At 40.6% G+C, this 20,619-nt stretch overlaps 1 protein-coding gene across 6 annotated transcripts in view; it reads right to left on the bottom strand.

Annotated features, from left to right (window-relative positions):
- Positions 1-20,619, bottom strand: part of NAXD (NAD(P)HX dehydratase) — a 52,901-nt gene that overhangs the window by 4,196 nt on the left and 28,086 nt on the right. For 5 of the 6 annotated variants that reach the window (XM_080356441.1, XM_080356440.1, XM_080356445.1 and 2 more), the window contains 4 exons: positions 11,068-11,118; positions 10,883-10,987; positions 10,400-10,520; positions 1,492-1,612 (listed from right to left, as the gene is read on the bottom strand). In XM_080356441.1, the coding sequence (XP_080212567.1) occupies positions 1,492-1,612; positions 10,400-10,520; positions 10,883-10,987; positions 11,068-11,118 (398 nt within the window). The remainder of the gene's footprint in view (positions 1-1,491; positions 1,613-10,399; positions 10,521-10,882; positions 10,988-11,067; positions 11,119-20,619) is intronic. The other variant, XM_080356444.1, reaches the window with a different exon arrangement.

Below are 20,619 nucleotides of genomic sequence, written 5' to 3' on the forward strand. Positions count from 1 at the left end.
ACTTTTCCTTCATCTATAAAATAAAGGAGTTTCTGAGCCAGCTGTTCAGAAGAGCCACAGGAGCCCAACTAAGGAGAGGTTGGAGAACAGGTGCTGCATTTGTTAATCTCTCCAACAATTTAATACTGATCTGTTGTACACTATGCAAAAATGAAGTCACACTTTTAATGAAGTAAAACAAAATTCTCCTGTACTGGCAGCTGCAACTTCAGATAAACAATCTTGGTTTCATTTTTCATTCTGGGTATGCTGGATTTCAGATCTGGTTCAACTGATCCCTCATTCTTCCTGGGGCACCCACTGCAGTGCTCTCACAGTAAGACAAGCATGGACTAGTTAACTCCCATAGACATCTTTCAGTACTTAAAAGGGGCCTAAAAAAGATGGGGACAGACTTTTTAGCAGGGCCTGTTACAACAGAACAAGTGGTAATGGTTTTAAACTAAAAGAAGGAGATTCAAGCTAGTCATGAGGAAGAAATTTTTTACAGTGAGGGTGGAGAAACACTGTCCCAGGTTGCCCAGAGAGGTGGTAGATGCCCCATCCCTGGAGACATTCCAGGCCAGGCTGGACGGGGCTCTGAGCAACCTGATCTAGCTGCAGATGTCCCTGCTCACTGCAGGGGGTTGGACTAGATGGCCTTTCAATGTCCCTTCCAACCCAAACTATTCTACGATTCTGTGATCTGTGTGCATGTGCACGTAGCATCCAAGACTACAAAACCTCTCCACTCCTCAAGCTCCAATTCCTCATTACTTATCGGCAAGAGGGACTGTTATTCCTGAACAGCTTGTGTCAAGGTTCCTTTCATCTTTATTTACAGCAGAGACTGTCACAGAAATACTACATGACTAGGTGGACCAAGTAGTTGGACAGGAACTGACATAATTTAACGAAAGAGTGAACAGCCCGCTGCAGCTGCATGGCTGCTTTATGTACGACCAAACTGGACTGCCATTTGGCCTTAACATGGTTGCCCTCCTTGAAATTGTATTTTATTTGCAAGTTTCAACTTACCTGCCCCACTGAATTACTTGGGTGCAATGCAAGAGGATTTACCAAATTACAAAAATCAATCTGAATGACATGTTTTCTGAATTGCAGAGATGTTACTGCCGGTGACTGCCACTTATTTATTCTTCATACTTTCTGCTTGCATTCGATCGCTTTGAAAACACATGCTCCATATATCTACCTACATGTAGACAGATATATAGATATATATGTATGTCCTTAGGAACTCATCCAGGTTCACACTCTTCTTCTACCTCAAACTTGGGAGATGTTAGATTACTGCAAAGCTTGTCGTATTAAAATTCTAACTATTATGTAGACTGCTCTAGAACACCCTTCCATTTTTTAAAAGCACATGGATACCTTATTCCCAACGACTCCAATTTCATTTGGAAATTGCTATAGCAGGTCGACAACAGTTGCTACAGGAGAACACAGACTCACGAGAATTAAGAAGTAACTAGTTAATATTCATACCCATTTGTTTTTTCTGCTCCAGCAAGGAATGCCCAGTGCGCTAAGACTCCAAGAGAACCAGATAGGAGGTCTCCCTGTCCACCACATCTCCGGCTGCTTCCTTCGTGACTGCACACAAGTACTACAAACAAAAACCAAAAAACAAAGTAATGTGCATTTCTTCTTCTCTTTACAATGGAATCACTGTAGCTGTGAGGGTTTTAACCTCTGAGGCACACAGCGATTAACAGGGGGCAGGTTAATCCCAGGCAGCAGCATATCTGAAATACACTATTTTTAAAAGAAAATTATTGCATTAAAATTTAAAATATACTTTTCTAATTGCTTTTCAATCCTTTACAAGTGACACTGCACAACTGCACACTTTCTCCACTCAGCCTGCATAAAAGATTCAGTCGCTAATGAGTTTAGTGATTCACATGAACTGATGCTGCCACGATGAGCAACCACCACAAAATGAAGCCGGTCCCTCCACAAAGCCATTGTACAAACACAGCCCTCAGAACCTCTGACCTATGGAGTTTACAAATGTAAACCAAGGTGTTTCACAAAGAGCAAAAGCAAAACGGAACTAAAATCTCAGATCTTCTGCCATGCCCATCAGAAAGGTATTTTACTGAAACCTGCCTTTTCCTTAGGCTTTGTAAAAAACATATGCAAAGAGAGACCTCCTCTTCTGCCCATCAACAGTGTCCTGAGTACCCACATAAGCTTCCGTCAGCAGTGACGCGGTAGGTAGGCTCTGTCAGAATATCAGATGTTACATTTCTATTTTAAGTATACAAAGGACCTTGCTCAAACTCATCTCTTTGTGGAGCTTTAACTACAAAGAACACGCAAATGGTTTCACTAAATCAAACTCCTTTGTTCTCCACTCTCAACAAGCCCAAGTGGGAAGCCTGAAGGACACATAAAGACACACCAAAAGAAAAGCACACCGATTCTGCTGCCCTTCTCCGAACCCTCTTGTGGGTATGTACCTACCCCTCAGCTTTCCTTCTTGCTAGGCTCTGAGAAAAAAACAGGAGAGATTTATTTTCTCCTCCTAGAAGAATGGAAGAGCTGGAAGAATCACTGGCGGCCAAGTAGCGATCCTTCGCATCTCCAGTCAGCTACTGCGGAGCTGCTCGGGTCCAGGACTGTGCACACAACCACTTGTGAGCTCCTGAGCATGTCAAGCACACAAGCAGAGTACAAAGCAAGATGTTGCTTGGACAACAAGCTCTTACCTCAGTTTTCTCAAGTGACCTCTCAGGTGTATGAACAGAGCAGCCCAAGTGTTTTACAGAGAGTACTACCCATATTTTAAAAGGAATTTTTTCTTCTTATGAAACAATCAGAAAAATATCTGCACAAAATTGCAGGACTTGCAGGTAAACCTTCTTAAATACCAAGCGGCAAAAAACTACTTCGCACAAGTAAACCCTTTCCAGTCCATTAGCATAGTTCATTTCTGCTTTTCGTTACTCAGTGCAGCAAGCAGTTGCGCTTCACTCCCATTCCCTACCAACTCTTCCAGCAGTAATTGCTGGAGGCCAGGCAGTTGTGCATTTTTGCTGCCACTGAGAGGGCAAAGATTCATTAGTCACCATGAACAGAGCAGACAGGGCTGCAGCGTTGCCAGCAGTTAATTTTCCCACTCTTCTGTCCCCTCCCCCATCCCTCCCAAATTAAGATTCTGGATGTGTTTCTCAGTGAGCAGTAGTTAATGTCACGTTTCACAAGCGTGATGCTCTTCCGAGTTAGCTATTTGGAAAAGGTAGGCCCTTTCAGGTGCCATGGCTTATTAAAAAAAATACATATATATATATACAGTGCTTTGGAGAAATTACCTCTAATTCTGCTACTTTGAAGATGGTATCTCACAGGATTTTCACTTTGAGGGCTTGAACTCCTGGCAGGAGGCAGGATGGAAATCCTCTGTTCAAAAGCTTTGGGGCCTTCTGACTGACAGCTGAGCACAAGCCCCTGCTTATTAGTTGTATGTCACCATCTGCCACTATTCTCTAGCCCCACAATCTTCCAGGCTGTTTTGAGCTGTACAGGAAAGCAAGATCTCCTCAAACTAGGCCAATTATAATACCCTGCTATAAAAAAAAAAAAAAGAAGTGGTCTTTTGTTTGTGTGGGTTTTTTTCTTTTGGAAAAATAAGTCTCAAATATGTGCAACTGCCTCACAGGCAACAACGAAAGCAGACCTTTGTACTCTGCACATAGATGCTGGAAAACAAATCCACGCAATAGCTTCAAAGAAGCAGAACTGCAGGAAATTCACTTGAATGAGGAGGGAAAGGTATAATGCTGGGGCAATTCTCGCGCAGGGGCTCAGTTCCTCAAAGAACGTCTCAAAATAAAAGGGAGACGAACACGACAACGGGCAATGGGAAAAGGAATCAAAACCTCCTCTGAAGTATAGCCGCTGTTAAGAGCTTTTAAAATAAAAGAAGGAATCCCACACTACCATCTAGACAAAGTGGCACGCTGCCAAATCTGCAAAGGACAAAGTCTGCCTGATGCTTTTCCCAGCCTTCTCCTAGAACAATACAAATCAAACTGCCGTCCAACACCCCCCACCGCATGCCTGTGACCTGCTGTGAAGGCAGCTCAAGCAGATCTTTGAGGACCACAGGGGTGACGTCCTTGTGTGCTGCGCTGAGCTGTGACAACCAGCGGCAGCACTACAAGACCTCGATTAGATGGTCACGACCAAATAGCGGCGATGCCGAGAAGGCGGGTAGTTCTGTTCCCTGGAGAGACGCAGAACGATGTATTTACATGAGGATGAAGTATTTTTCGGTTCATTGCTCGGTGAGGCTACACCACGTTCATCTAGGGATGAACACACACATCAGAAAACTTAGAAAACGTGGTTTGTGGAATAGCTGAGGAGACCAAGACAACTGGATGCTGAACAGGGAAAATACAAAGACTGAAATGACCACAATGTGCCAGTGTTGAAAGGCAGCAATGGGACCACTTAAGGTCAATGAGCCAGTCCCAACCAAAATAACGGAGAGGTTCATCTGTGGTTCAACTGACAGACCTTAAGAGATAGAAACACACAACCAGTGCTGGTCACAGAGGCTGCTGTGGCAGGATGTCTTGTTTTGGTTTTTAATAGGCCTGGGCTACCAGATCTGATGTCTTTATTTCACAGGGTGATGAATCAAAACAAACAAAAGAATTAAAAACCCAAAGAAGCAAACAAAAGCAAACCAACAAACAAAAAAACCCCACCACAACCAACAACAGCAAGCCACGCCAAACCTTTAGTGCAATTAATAGAAAGTCTTTTAATGAAAACTGATTTGTACCAAGCAACATCCTGAAAAAGACCCAACTCCCTAGCACTTACCCATGGAGCACACACACTATCATAATAAAAGGCTAAATGAAATAAAAATGTTGAATAAATCGCTGAATGAAGTATGGCAAGGAGATCTGCTTGAGTCAGAACCACCGCAGCCCTATTCAATAGTTTCAACATAATCTCAGCGATTAAACAGCCAGAACCGTATGCAGCAAATGTCCCTCACATACGGTCACCCAGATTTCTCGCTTACCTAAGTCCATCAGAACAGTTTGTACTAAAGTAAGAGAGAAACAGAAAAAAAAAATAAAAGAAAAAGGCTGCCATACTGACAGAATATTGGAAAGTAGAAAGTCAAGAGTTTTAAGTTCTAAATAATTAAAAATGCTATACCACACTTCCTGGGTACCTATGGGCAAGTAATTTAGTAGCTCTATGCTTAATACATTTCAGGCCATAAAATAAGTTATCATCACTCCCTTTTTAGCAGCCTTGAAGATAAGATAAACATTAGTATTTGGAGGAGCATTCGGACCACGGTATCACGCTTAACTACGCCATTGCCAGCAAGTTTTAAGCTGATGGAACTTCCAGCTCAAACTGTGCTGGCAGACCAAAAGCCCAGAATGACCCATTTAGGAGTATTGTATGCTTAATTAGGAAAAAAAAAAAAAGCCTGTTATGTAACTGAAAATAGTTGCCCTCTCTTTGAAAGAAAAATAAAATGGAATTTAGTAGGTTTTGGTGAGATCAAGCACTGAGTTAATGTGGAAGCACAAATTTTGCTCTGGTTGTACACAGGCAGCCCTACCTACAACACTGGCTCCTCAGCACATTAGTTAGAAAAGCAAAGGCCCACGTAGTATAAAAAGTAACATATGCCTGCATGTGCTTGATTCACAATGTCCACACAGTAGTGTGTTTTCATTTAGAATACAGAATGTGAAATATAGGATGGATAGTTAAGGCTTAACACTTACTACCGATGATGATAAACGTTAAAGAACCTCTGTGAAACAGCACACTTACTGAGACTGTAGACCAGAAGGCAGCCTGGAGATTAAAATTTAATTCTTGAATTTCAGACGTCCTGAACAAGTTGTCTGCACTTGTTTTCCTCTAACAGAGCAGGAGTGCTACACTTTAGGATCCTAATGTGCGCAGGGATCCATACATGGAAGGTACGACCATTCTGACTTCTGATATGATCCAACTGTATTAGATCAGCTAACATCAGCTACCCACAGAACAAATACTCTCATTTAATTAAAGGTTTAAGATCTCCCTTTACTATGCAAAATAATGTAGCTGTCAAAGGACCACTGTGCTCCACCAAAAGCAAGACTCGGGTTTAGACCAATATCAGATTTGAGTAAAATCTTTTACCAACATACATCTCTGACCTGGCAGATGTTTATGCTAATAAGAAATTTATCTTTTTCCTTTTGCAAGTTAATTCACAAAACTACATAGCTGGAGATTGTAGACTCCCAGAGATATGTCCCAGGGTACATACAGACAGGGAAACCAAGATTAATGACTTGGGCTGGAGAAATCACTCCATGTGGAAAATGTAAGTTGGCTTTTATATAAAGGGTGCTTATACTTTTATATTCCCTAATCACACTTTTAAAACTTAGATAGGTCCTTGAGTGTGAGAGACCAGGTGATTTAGGTTAAAAGAAAATAATCCAAATTTTACACGCTGTTTCTCGGACAGGTGCAGGAGCCAGGGGATGGCGTGATGGCAGACGAGCAATGGCAGGCAGACAGCGGCTGGGCTATGTGTGCAATGGGGAGCACAGTGGCCGAGGGGACGCGAACCACAGCCTCCCCAGTTTGCTCCCTCTGCAGAAGCAGGAGCGGAGACAAAGGTGCTGCCGCTCGAGTTAAAAATCGAGGCAGAACCTGCTGGGCAGCTGGATGCAGAAGGAGCTTTTAGCTGAGCGAGCCGGGGGCTGACAAGCACTGAATGGCTTCCTTTCCAGCTGTACAGGGAATGAATGGCAGAAATTAGAAGTACTGCATGGGGATTTCTGGCAAGAGCTGGCTTTTTACCCCATATTCAGTACTCAACAATCCCTCTCACATGCTGCTTTGCTTCTCTTGAGCAGAGCTGGGCAACCGCAGGGAAACTATGTTTGGCTGTTGGCTCCAAGAAAAAGCAGTCGCAGGCAGAAGCGGGCTGGTTACCCATAAAGTCTGCCTTTTGGAAGGGAGGTATTGGGGAAAATAGAGAAAAACTCATTATAACATTGACATTAAAATCAACTTAAAATCCAAATCCCCTACTTCAAGGACCTAACCAAATTTTAAACATGTTAGGAACTATGACTGGTATAACCACACTTTATTACTGACCAGTTCTCCAAAGAATAATAAAAAGAAAACCTTAGAGAGCTGTGCCATAGTGAATAAAAGCTGACTTACCTTTTACCTACAGGCTGAGTACTCATTCCTACCCTGGTCAGTGATGGCACTGATATCACCTACCAAGAGCATGGTGAAGCCCATCTTTGCAGAGCAGGGAATCAACAACTGTAGACCAAGCTATAATGTGAAATTGCAAAAGGAAACACAAAAAGAGTATATAAAACTTATTTTAAAATCTTGGTGATTACGTTTACAGGGAAGCTGGCAGCTCATAACTGAAAAAGAGACAAATTTTAGAAAAACCTCCTTTATAATGGAGGACTGTCACTGGTTTCACCGAGGCCTTGTACATGATTCAGTACTGATTTTAAGGCCAGAAGAAACCACCTGCATCATCTAATCTGATCTGTAAAAACAAACATCAGAGGTGTCCAGATACTCCACAGTTTGGGAATCCATCAAAATTCTAGGTACATTATTGCCATAGCTAATTTTTTCCTTAATAAAAACCCACCTTGTTTTTAATCTGAATTTATTAAGCTTCATCTTCCAACCAGAATTTATTGTGCCTGTCTGCACAGAATACAGAGCTATCTGCTGACAGTAATCCTTCACTGACACCTGTGCTTCTAGCTCACTATCAAATCAACCAATAACCTTTTTCATCTTCAACTAACAGAAGTAAATTGGATACTGAATTTCCTACAGACTCACGAAATAGAGTACTGTGAAAATAACCACCACAATCACTATAACCTATGGAGTATTCAGCAAGCCAGTGTTCCCTGCTGAAAAATCCTGCATCCTCAGCAAGCCTCTCCTCTACAACAGCCAAGCACAGAACACTAAAAGCCACATGAAGTTTGCAGTTTCAAGTTTTTCTGGAGAGCACTGAGACTTTATTTATTTTTCCCAGAAAGCATGCATGCAGCATATTCCCAAATGAGAAAGCTTAGAAGCGGAAACTACAGTATCAGTGTGCTAAGCACATGAGCTCAAGCAGTAAATGCCTGGCAACAGGTATGGTTTAAGCACTACAAACAGATGATATGAAAAACAGGCAAGAGAATGAGGAGTAGGCAAATCTTTTCATAATATTTGATTGTGCTCAGACGACATTGGCCTGAACCAAGGATCTGGATTTCCCTCACACTGGAACTGTGATGTACGCTGTCTCGGCTGAAAGAAAATGACATCAGATCAAAAGTACAGACAGATGAAAAAAAGCAGAAGTTAAGAGCAAAAAACCTGGTGGAGAGTTCAAAGTCAGTGACATGACAACATGTTCTGTGCTGTGGCACAGAGCAGACAGTAAAATCTCCTTTCTCAGTGTAATTGCACATTTGAGAAGCTCTTAAAAAACTGAACAACAGCAACTCCCAGACCCAAAGAACATTTTTGTTAAAAGGAAACTGAGGCCTATAGTTTCTGCAAAATTGTTGAGAACCTTATTGTGAGCAACACAAACCCTAAAAACAGTGTTTGTAACAGACATCATAACCTGTATTAAACCTGACAACCACTTTCTTAAGGCTGAGCAATGCTGCCTGTAATGTCTGTAATCCAGGAGAGTGAAAGCATCAGTGATAGAACCAAGGTAAGAACAAGAAAGGCATCTATAGCTGGTCATCAAACAACTGCTATAAAGGCACAGGATTGGTCTTATTTTAAACCAAAAAGCCACTTAAAGAAAAACAAAAACGAAAGCATCAGAGCACAAAGAGCAAGGAAAAAAAACCCAACAAAACGAACAACAACAAAAAGGTCCAAAAGCACACAAGACATTCACAAAACTTGTGCTGCACTTGATCATTCAGAATTGAAACTGGAAAGAGTTTGAGTTATTTCCTGATTTTTTGAATCCTGAATGAAAAGCAACGATGTAAACTGAGTGTCCCCTCTCTCCAGCAATGGTGCGGGTACGCTTATCTCAAGAATAACAGCTCAAGAGGAGAAAAGAGATATCCCAGGTAAGGTGCCCAATCGAAAGCCCTCAGTCAGTTTTCTCAGCATTCATTTATAAAAAAAGCAACAATCTTGCATAAAAAGAACACTGTTGACACAAAAACAGAAAAAGAAGACATACTACAGTGCTTTAAAGCTCTCCACATGGTATAAACTGGAGCCAGGATATTTTATCTTCTGAGTTCATTGTCCCTGATGCCTGGCCTGACCGTCCCAGGTTACAAATCAGGTCTGCTACAGGTGCAAATATGACAGGAGACTTCACACAGGGCAACCTGGGTGCTGTGTGACCAGCCAAAGTCCGGCAGCACATTGGCATAACTACATTGCTTCCAGATCCCAGCTTGCTTGACGGTCTGCTGTAGCATCTGTACTAACGGGGAGACGTGGAAAGTGTCTCTGTACGAGCCAGTTGCCATATTACATCTGGTTTTCTGTTATAAAAGACTCCCATGGCTCCCAATAATGAAAAATTGACTGTATATACAAAATGGTTCTGAAGCAGCATAAACATTTATCAGAGATTAGCATTTCAAGTAATTAGAGGCAGAGCTGCTGCTTGTTATGTATGTGACATAAGACCAGTCAAAATGCAATGAAGGCACTCATGAATTAATTTTATAGTGATCACAGGAAGAGATCAGCACAAAATGCATCAGATAGGCTGCTAATTTTATTAAGTATACTTTAACCATATTAGTAAGTGACTGTTTTAAAAAGTTGTAATGACAATCTGGAGTTAATTTTCTGTTTGTTTTTTAAATTGCCAGTGCTAATGTACAAGTCATATACGTACATGCTAAGCTACAGCCCCATGGTAGATGGTATCGAGGAACTGAGCAGCTCATGAACCTGAAGACGTCCTTATTTTTCAGACACACCAATATATGGTGAAACAACACCATTATTCTGCGTTAATTTAGCAATATCTACCCTTATACAGGCTATATCAACTAATGATTTAAAAACAGTTCATAAAGATTAAAAAAATAATTTCTCAATACCTGCGTAATGTAAAACGTAAGTTACAGCCATTTAAATGAGAAAATCAGTAACTTTTTTCAGCAAATAAATTAAGTTGCACTCTTAAAATATCAACTTCCATAATCATCTAAAGATGATCTGCAAAGAGAGTCATCCCTCCCCTTCAGTCTTCGGGGAAATACAGTCAACCAGTCACTATATAGTCCAACCACTGGACTATGACTGAAAGCAAACAAACAAACAAAACACACTGCTAAAAGCAAAAGGCTTCACTTACCTTTCTCTCCATCTGAAATCAGATCTCTTTCTCCCTTTTGAACAATTGTCAAATTCCCCATGGCTTGGCTGAGTCTTAATACACATCCATGGTGATCACTACTGTCTACGGGGTCTCTAAGCTACAACACAAGAATTCCATATACAGTACATATTTTACTGCTAGAACAACATACTCTAACACATTCTACTTCAGCATATGGGGGTGGGGAGAAAGCAGCATCATCAGTCTTTTCAGGTATTTTTTTTCTACACCCACTGCAGTGCCAAAAAATGTAAAGGAAAGGGTCGTCTTTACAAAAGAATTCCATTTCAGAATATGCATTGTAGTGGCAATTATCCCATGGAATAAAAACCCACAGAATGCTTCTTTTGCATATAAGAGATAGCAAATAATATTCAACCCAGAAATAAGTTGTTTATTTTTAAAGATTAAAAGACTAAACTTGCACAAACTTAAATATCAAGAAAGAAAACAGCTCACCATGGCTTCATATAGTCTACTAAACTCCATGTAGTTTGGAGTGAGAATAGCTCGCTGGTAGCCTTGAATAAGAGAAGGCTGCTGGGAAATGAGCCACAGTCCATCCTGCAAAAAACAGTAAGAACAACGTTTACTGAATAGATTCTTCAATGTCAAACCACTGACTGAATCAAGAAAATACTTACAGCATCGATAATGATAGGAATTCCTTTCACTTTTGATTTTTCTATAATACCCTGCAAAAAATGCAGATAACTTTAAGATGTTTGGTAATTTAAATCTCATAAGATCCAAAACAAATTCATACCATAAATCCAGTCATATAAGTTGTTTTTACAAAATAAGACAGAAAAAAATCTGCTATATTCTGACAACTAATATAAGACATTTCATATCAACTGGTAATTTTACAGCTACATTTTTTTCCCCCTGGTTCAAGTATAAGCAGTGTCAACAGGGTTTCCATAACTCATGCTTCGGTGTTGCTATGAAAACAAGCAAGCAATCTCACTCCCTCTGTTGCAGGAGGCATGCAATGCCAATGTAAATTGTACATAGCAAACACACATCTCCAATTAAAAAAAATTATCAAAATCCGTATTGTCGTTATAGAAATCTACCAATAACTATGACACTAATTTCAGTTGCTTTTCTGATGATAGCTGCATTGTGGTATTTGAATTTATGTACAAACAAACACCCTGAGACAAGCTGTACATAAAACATGTCATTTCACTCCTGCTCCTGGAGGTTTTATACTTTCAAATGAAAATAAAGGCAGCTCAGATAACAGACCATTTTAAAGTGTTTTTCAGCAAGCAGCAACACCCAGTAGCCCATCTGCACTTGTCCTCTCTCCTAACCAAACAGTGGCAACTGATACTGAAGTTTTTTAAATGAGCAATGGCTGACAGTCCTAAGTTTTTTGAATGTTGGTCATTACCAACTTGTCTTTGAAGCCAGAGAGTTTATCTTTCTCCTGTATAAGATAACAGAGAGGATGATATCCATCCAAAAGTCTAATTATTTTTTGAATGTTATTAAGCTCTTCAGATTAGCTATCATATGGCACCAAGCTCCAAGGGTTAGCAAGACATTATGTAAGGAATAAGGAAGCAGTTTTTAATTAATGTTCAGGGTATTGAACATACCTCTGTTCTTGTATTGTGGTCAAAATAAATATCACCCACCTTCCTGTAAATTAATTATGGCACATACATACCCTCACTAACTCATTCCTGCCTGATTCTGATTTTTTTTCCAATACCAGTAGAAATCTTTCCCTTCTATTTTTAAATGGATGATCAGAATTTAGCAGCGTGCTTCAAGCCAACAGTACTTTTGCTTGTTTGGGCACCGTTTGCATGTTGCAAGTGTGAGACTGAAACAACACCCTCTACCCCAAGCCTGAGGACTTGTCCCTACACACACCTGCAGTGACATTAGAAGCCACCACAGAATAAAAACCTTTCCATGACGTACATTCGCTTACACAGGTCTTGGCTTGGGCTGTGCCACAGGCTGCTGAGTACCCATCCTTGTCTTGATCCCAAGGGAACAACCACAAGTCTTCTCTTATATTCAGCTACTTAAATAATTTTGAACCACTTGCAAGTTTTACACAACTCATACACCATTCAGCTACTAATAAATTATTCAAAGTTATGAATAAGTACATTTAACAGCTGTGCAAGGACAGAATCTCAAAATATACCTAGAAGTAGTTGTGACACACTTGAAAACCAGAGAGCCTTACTTGTAAAGCTTTTAAGAAATTTATGAGACAGAGTAATTTCTTTATTCATTAATGCTAATCTGCACAGATGTGCACAGCTCAGTTTTCCTTTACAGAAGCCGTACTGCACTGTCCCTGCTGTGTTAAGTTCATTAACAATTATGTTTAATTTGACTCACTTGGTTATAATAAAACAAGGCTGTGGATCTAGCAACCAAGTTTATGTTTGATGTTTTCTTTCTCCCCCACCATATAAAATGAATGTTATACATCCAAAGGTCCAGTTATTTTTGAACCATACTAAGCTGCTCTGATTAGACACCATGCAGCACTGAGCACTCCAGAGGTTAGCGAGGTGTTATGTAAAACAGCATTCAGATCATCCTCCCCCAATTTTTGAAGATACAAATACCATTTACTGCAACCCTATTTTCTAACTGGTATAAATTAGAATGTTTTCGTACTTTAGCAGCTTCATCAAACTCCTTCAGTACACTTAAAATTATTACTGCTCCACTTCCCACTAATATGAATCATCAGTTTATTCTAGTATGTCAACTTTAGTAAGTCAGTCTTTCATAACACTTCATTCTTTAAAACCAAAAAAGATTTCCCCAATGGATCCCCTAAGGAAGACACCAGATCTCAAAGTCCTTAACCTCCCCAGCTATTCACATGAATTCATTATGAGCAATCCATGTAACTAATTTTGACAAAGTTCTGTGCCTGAAACAGTTAAGGTTTGGCTGCTGCTGTTATTGTTTGGCTCCTTTTCATGTTGTGTCATAACTGTCATCTGGATTACTGGTTAGAATTTCCACTTTTTGTCTATATAGGTATCTAACAACAGGCTAAATCTAGAATCCTGAAGATCCACTGTGCACCAAAAGAATGTGAGTACAAAAAAAAAAAAAGAAAAAGGGTGGAAGTTACAAAACATGATAGTATATGTACAGGTAAACAGCTTCTGGAAGGCTGGGTCACTGGTACACTCCAGAGAAATAAGATATTTTGTTCTAATAACATTATAAGTTCCTACCTCTCCAGCACATCCTCCACAATCCCGAGATGTTTGACCTTTGCTCTTAAGAGAAATTTCATCTAGCTAAGTAAAATCTACCAGCCAAGCAACTTTTATTGTTGCACCAAGTCTCTGAGGTATCAGTTTCTACTCTAACAGAGTGATCGTTGCCTTCTCTTTCTCTCCTTATAAAACAAATAATTGGGGTATACCAAGTCCTTTGTCTTATTTGAAAAGCTCATTTTTGATTGAGAAAAACACAAAACAAACAAAAAACCCAACAAACACACACCACAACACACACAAACCAAACAGACCCGCTACCCTAATTGTTTTCCTTTCCTTTCCTTTCCTCTTCCTTCCTTAAACGCAAAGAGAAACCACTTGGAGACAGACAAGGGTCCTCGGAAAAGAAGTTCTGGGGAGTGAGGGGGTAATCTGGTAACTGTAATAAAGCAGTAACAGAGATAATAGAACCCCTGTAAGACAACCACCCATTTGAAGGACACAACACTCATTGGAGAACCTCTGTTTCCTTTCGATTGTGGCCAGGGCCCATCCCACCTGCTGCCATTTAAAGGTCACCACTAGTGACCAATTCAGCCTGTCTTGCTTAGACACCGTGTTTAGGGTGGGATGAACCACCAGCAGCCATAAGGTCTCTCCTCAGCTATCACAGAGGGAGCAGAGACACCTTACTGGTTTATTTTTAGACACAGAGGATTAGGTGAGATTAAGCCCACTTTCAAATAGTGTTACTGCAGATACTCTCTAAAAAAAAATTGGCATAAGAGGTGTTTACAGCAATAATGGACATGTCCTCGGTGTGGAGTATTTTGTTTCTGGAGGCAAAAATGAATTTTCAGCTGAATCTGTATCTCCACAGTTGGCATGGACTTTCTCTGTTTAATACTTGCAGCATAGAGAAGAACCTTCACTATTAATTGCACAATGAACACAGCTCAGACTAACTCTACTTTTACACCAAAACCTATTTAACTGTTTCTGATAGGACTCTATGTATCGGCAAGGAACCATCTGTTCAGTTTTGACCCATGTAACAAATATTTATATGAGAAAGGATTTAGAAGAGAACAATGCCAATCGAAAATAGTCAGAAAAGTTACTAAGACAAGACCTGAAATCCAAACGTGAATCACACAAGTGAACAGCAACACATACAGCTATCAATGATAAACTCAAGACACCACCCTTTCTCTTCCAATGGCATTTTGAATATTAAGATTTTGGACATTCTAGCTCCAAGATATCCCAATGGACTATCCTTCTGTGCACAGAATATATGATACTACAACAGAGGTGTGGTTCAGTTTGGTTCAGACCAAGGTAGGAGCGCTTCCTTCCCTTGATTCCTAATCACTTGAGGACATCCAGAAACGAAGGACTGGTCTCATGGGGCAACCTTGGCACTAGTCACGAAACAGAGAAAACAACAATGAGGAGGAGAGAATGACACGTTGCTGTCATTCACACTCTTGACCTACAACCACACTGGTTAGCTGAGATATCAAAGACTGAATACTTCCTCTGTGGCACTCACAGCCAGGCCCAAATCTCATTCTTCTTGCCTATCATGTCAAGAGCCTTAATAACAGGAGTTTGGGCAGTCTTTTGCTAGAGATATTGTTTTGTATGAGTTAGCTCATGGCATCTGAATGAGAAGAGGGAAACAGGATCCAGCCCTCTGTGATCAAAATCGGCAACAATGAACTGCAAAACTGCAGGACTCACACTAGAACAAATCTGTTAACAAGAGCTTTCTCTCCTAACAATTTGAGGCCAAAGTTTAAGTTTCTACCCCAATTAAGTCAAAGGGGAAATGACCTGGGATTCAGACATCCCATGAAGGTGCTGTATGGGACAACCACCTGCACAGTTATCATTTGTTAGTGGCACCAAACAATCAACATTTAGGAATGCCCAAAATAATATTTCAGTGATTGCAACTTTTGGTGGAGGTGGCTGAGGGGAGAAGAGGCAGAGGGGGTGAAATTAACCTGACTCTACGCCCACTCTGCTCTTGAAACACAACATTTCCTGAAAAATCTTTGTTCTACGACTGGGTATCCATCCAAGACTTGTATGCAAGCAATCTACTCAATAAGAACTGAAAAAGAAGTTGTGTCACACTAGAAAACAGTGTTCCATGTGGATCTGGTTAAAGGTAACACTTTACTGTAACTGGAAAAATTTACAAAGCAAAGGCAAAGAATTTATGTGTTTTAATGAATACATTTATTACGGTGGAAGCTATTCATTCAAATGCAATGCATTTGTTTTAGTAGAAATCTGTGTTCTCTGTCCCAGTTTTCACATGAGAATTTTAAAATAGATTCCCGAAACCAAATTCCAATATTTATTTTGAAACAAAAAACAACAACAAAAAACACCCCAAACAAATAAACAAACAAACAAAAGCACACACACAAACCCAAACAAAGAAACCCCAACCAACCAACAAAAACTCCAAATGCCCAACACACCGAAACCAGAACACCACACACAAAATCTGAATCATTCAGGCTGGAAAGGACTGCAGGAGGAAGAAGTCTGGAAGAACAAATGGGCAGGCTACTGGTGAAAGTGAGCACTGAAATGCAGAAAGGCGTGACACGATTTATCCATTTGCTAGCCTGTGGCTGTGCTGAGAGACACAAGAGTCACCTGCACTGACTAACATCCAGGACTCTTGAGCACTTCCACAATTATTACGGAAAAAGAGAACAGGTCCAGATGAGCCAGTCGAGACAAAGACTGCAAAAAAACACGGAAAAGGGGAACAGGGGAAACACATGAGAGAGGAATAAATAGTTACGGATCTTCTAGGTACAACCAAGGGATATCTCATCAGCCATGGCATAGAGTAGTTGCCTTGAGGCCACAGGAGTAGAGAGCAGGTGGTGCACCCACAGTGAGCACCCATAGCCTGGACTTCTCCATCAAGCCCATGAGCCAGCAACTCTATTTACACATCCTTTATTAGTTCTACCACTACTTGTGTTCTTCCCGATGAACTGGTTTATCTACACAATAACTATGGCATTTGGTGTTTGCAAAGGGAAGAACTGGGAAATTAGACAGTGTTTCTAATAAAAGATTTAATTTTCATGAAATAAACAAAAAATGCAATAGCATCGTATAAAAAGTGACATTTATCCCACAATAGTAAATAATTTTAACTAAGGATGCATTAAATTGTCGAAGGAAAGACATTGCAGACAGTTTCCTTTATTGACACCAGCAATGAACACTGCATTTCCTAGGTCCCTTCAAGAGTCATGTCTTGGCCTGCTCTTGGCAAAATTCCTTACCCACGTGCTCAAAAAGAAATTCAAGCTTCAGCATGCCATAGTAATAGACAGCATGGACCACAATGACACCCAAATATTTTAGGAAGCAGCATAACCTTGCCTTCAGCCCACCAAAAGTGCATTCTACTGTAACCTGCGAATGCCAAGTATGTAATTGAATCTTCTGCTATATGTTCCAAAGTAAAGTTGAAATATTTTAGGTGAGCTGCTAAGCAGGTCAAGTCCTTTAAACAAGAGTTCTCTAAAACCTTAAACTCTACCTTCTGGAATGCTGGTTACATAGTGGTGACTGACAGCACAGCTCAGCTCCACTGCTCCAGCCCGAGCTTCTGATGTGACAACACTGGATTGACCTGGGCTCCTGGCTGCCTAAACTGGAGCTGCCAGACTCAAGGCAGCAAGAGTGACAAGCTTCTCATTTGGCAGAGATGTGCAAATGTGCGTAACTTGGCACTGCTTAGGTCTCACACAACCTTAAATAATCAAAAAGGAATAGCAGCCCCTTTTACAAAGAACCCTCTCCTGAAAGCTAGGATCAGAAACTGCTGTTGAAATGCCCCTTTTAACTGCTTGTATTTTCCACATGGACGCTGCTCTCCTCCAATAACCCTGAATCTATAGTTTTGTCTGGAACAGAGATATAAAAGGGAAAAAATAGCCAGAAATTTCCCTGTAAATGCTGCAGCTGGAAGCGCTTCTGCGCACCCTCCTCCTCAAGGTGCCCGGGAGGAACCAAAAAGTTTGACCTCAACACACTGCAAACCAATTCCTACAAATAGGCACTGAAATCCCTAGGAGGCATTTCTGCATTCCTCACTTTGAGCCTGGATAAATGCAGAGTTAGCAGGGACTCAGCTGCATAGAGGTCAGGCTGCACCTTGGTGGTTGAGATGCTTGGAAAACGGGCTTGGCAAGCAGAAGTTTGTAATCTTGCACAGCTAGAGGTGGGCAAATATCCCAAGCTCAGGCTGCGCTCAAGGCTGCAGTCAGGGCTGGCAGGGGGGAGAAGCTTCCCTGAATAGAATATGTTTGATACAGCAAGTTTTGAAAAATGTTAAAACTGGAGTTCCACTATTTGAGATTCTTCACATTAGAGCCATATTTTCAGTGACTGGTTTGGCTTTTTTATTTACCCGCTGGTGGAAACACACAGTTAACTCTGAAACTTACTTTTATTACCTTCCACAAACCAATACAAGAACTCATCCTCCTTTCAAAACTCAGCAACGTCAATCAAAATCTCACTCTGTAAACAGGATTTATACAAATCACCTTTCACTAGCCTAATTGCCTCAGTTTTACTTTATCTGTTCCTGTATGCATAACTCTCACTAGCTCATTAATCACTCCACTAAGCTCTCAAACCTCACATAAGAAATTACCACCACTCCTATTACTTGAATAAAGAGTCACATAACAGAGAGGAATATCCTTTCTTTGAAACAAATAGCTTCCTTATCTCATGGTTTATGCTCCATTCAATTTAACTGGGTCTTTTCTCTCTTAACTGTCATGCCACATGCTAGGCCCTGTTTTCCGAAACAGATTTTCAGGTGCACAGGAAAATACTTCATTTAAGTCAGGCAGAGGGTGAGAATGACTTTAAAGAGTACACCACTACATCATCAAACCCATTTAATGCTTTGGGAAAATGTTAAAAGCTGGTGTTATAACTAACAGCACTGAAGATGCTGTAGAAGGCTGCTAATCAAAACAGTTTTATGGTAAAAAAAAGGGAGAGAATGATCCATTGTAGATTCCCCTTTTGAGTTCAAAGTAGATCACTTGCTGTCAAACTCTGAGGAAAACTGCACCTAACAGTTTCTTAATATCTGTCTCGATCATATGCTAAATTCTTAAAGCAGTGACATAATTGAAAGTAATGCCTGAATATAAGGAATACAAGAAAACAAAGTAAAATCCTCTAAAATACTGTCTTAGTTATGCAAAAAACCAGACCATTCCTTCTCAGCTATTTCCCCCCCCCAGTTTATGATCAACCTGACACCACTTGAGAAGCTACAGTTATATACTTCTATTCCTAAATACATTCAACATCATCTTAAGCAATAATCCTGTTTACTCCAAAGTGAAAAATCTAAATCAGAATAATTAAAGGCACTTTCTCATGCTGTCTCATCCACTGAACGTTTGCACTCACAAACCAAAGGTTTTACAAGGTTTACAAGGTTTACAAGTTTTACAAGGTTTCCAATTTATGGTTGATTATGTTAATGTTACTTTTGGCTTAAGATACTCATGGTCAGCTGCTGGCATTTTGTCTTAAAATAAAACAAATAAACATAAACTTTAAGTGAACTCTGGAATTTATCACTGCCAATTTCTTTTTAGGGTTTCTGGCTGAATGATGCTCACAAAGAGTTGAAAAAGTATCCAGTTCCAGTGTTTTGTTTACAAATGCTTTTAAGTATCAAAATCAAATTAAACAACACTATACACCTACACATAGAAAGCAAATAAACATCCCACTTCACTGTGAATGACTTTCATCAAGATCCATTACATATATTAAAAAATAAATTTTGCTTGCAAGCTGCATAAACCTGTCTTTAAGGTCCCGTTAGCGTATTTTCAAACACTGTTTTTCTAATCAAGATACTTGTGAGGAAGCCACAGAATACTAATAGTTCTTAGAACAAGTAGCAATAGTTCTTAGCACAACCAAGATCTCTCTGCCTTGAGCTGGCATTCCCAAGCTTCATCTGCACCAAGTACCAACATCACAGAGAAAGAACTGCATCTTGTCCCAGCAGCTGCCTCATGTTCAGTGAAGATGTACACAAATTCTGACTCTCATCAGGCTGTTTGAAAGCAAGGTAGCTTGCCCAGTAATAGAGTACTTTTTCACTGATTACTACTTATGGTACAGACATCAATTCTGGAGATTGGGTGGAGGCTGGGAGAAGTACTAGAGAAGTACTAGAGAGAGTGCAAAGGAGGGCGATGAAGCTGGTGAGGGGTCTGGAGCACAAGTCTGATGAGGAGCGGTTGAGGGAACTGGGGCTGTTTAGCCTGGAGAAAAGGAGGCTGAGGGGAGACCTTATCGCTCTCTGCAACCACCTGAAAGGAGGTTGTAGCATGGAAGGGGTTGGTCTCTTCTCCCAAGTAGCAAGTGATAGGATGAGAGAAAATGGCCTCGAGTTGCACCAGGGGAGGTTCAGATTGGATATCAGGAAAAAAAACCTGTTCATTAAGAGGGTTGTGAAGCATTGGAACAGGCTGCCCAGGGAAGTGGTAGGGTCACCATCCCTGGAGGTGTTTAAAAGGTATTTAGACGACGATCTTAGGGACATGGTTTAGAGCCAGAGTTAGGTTATGGTTGGACTCAGTGATTCTGAGGGTCTCTTCCAAACGAGACGATTCTATGATTCTACAGTTCACACACACATTCTCACAGTGGGTGCACATACACGCTCTCTGGTTTTTGCCTCTGCAGTATCACAGGCACAAGACCCCATCCACGTCACCTCCTCCTAGCTGAGGACAGCAAGTGATGTGTCCTCACTGCTACTTCAGTTACCGATGAAGTGCTGAATCCCCCCAGCAAGAACCAGCAGAGTACTTTCCAGAGGGTATAAGCAGGGCAGGAAGCAAATGCACCTGACACACGCTAAAGAATTAAGCTTCT

The sequence above is a fragment of the Nesoenas mayeri genome (assembly GCF_963082525.1).
Source record: "Nesoenas mayeri genome assembly, chromosome: 1".
Lineage (NCBI taxonomy): Eukaryota > Metazoa > Chordata > Aves > Columbiformes > Columbidae > Nesoenas > Nesoenas mayeri.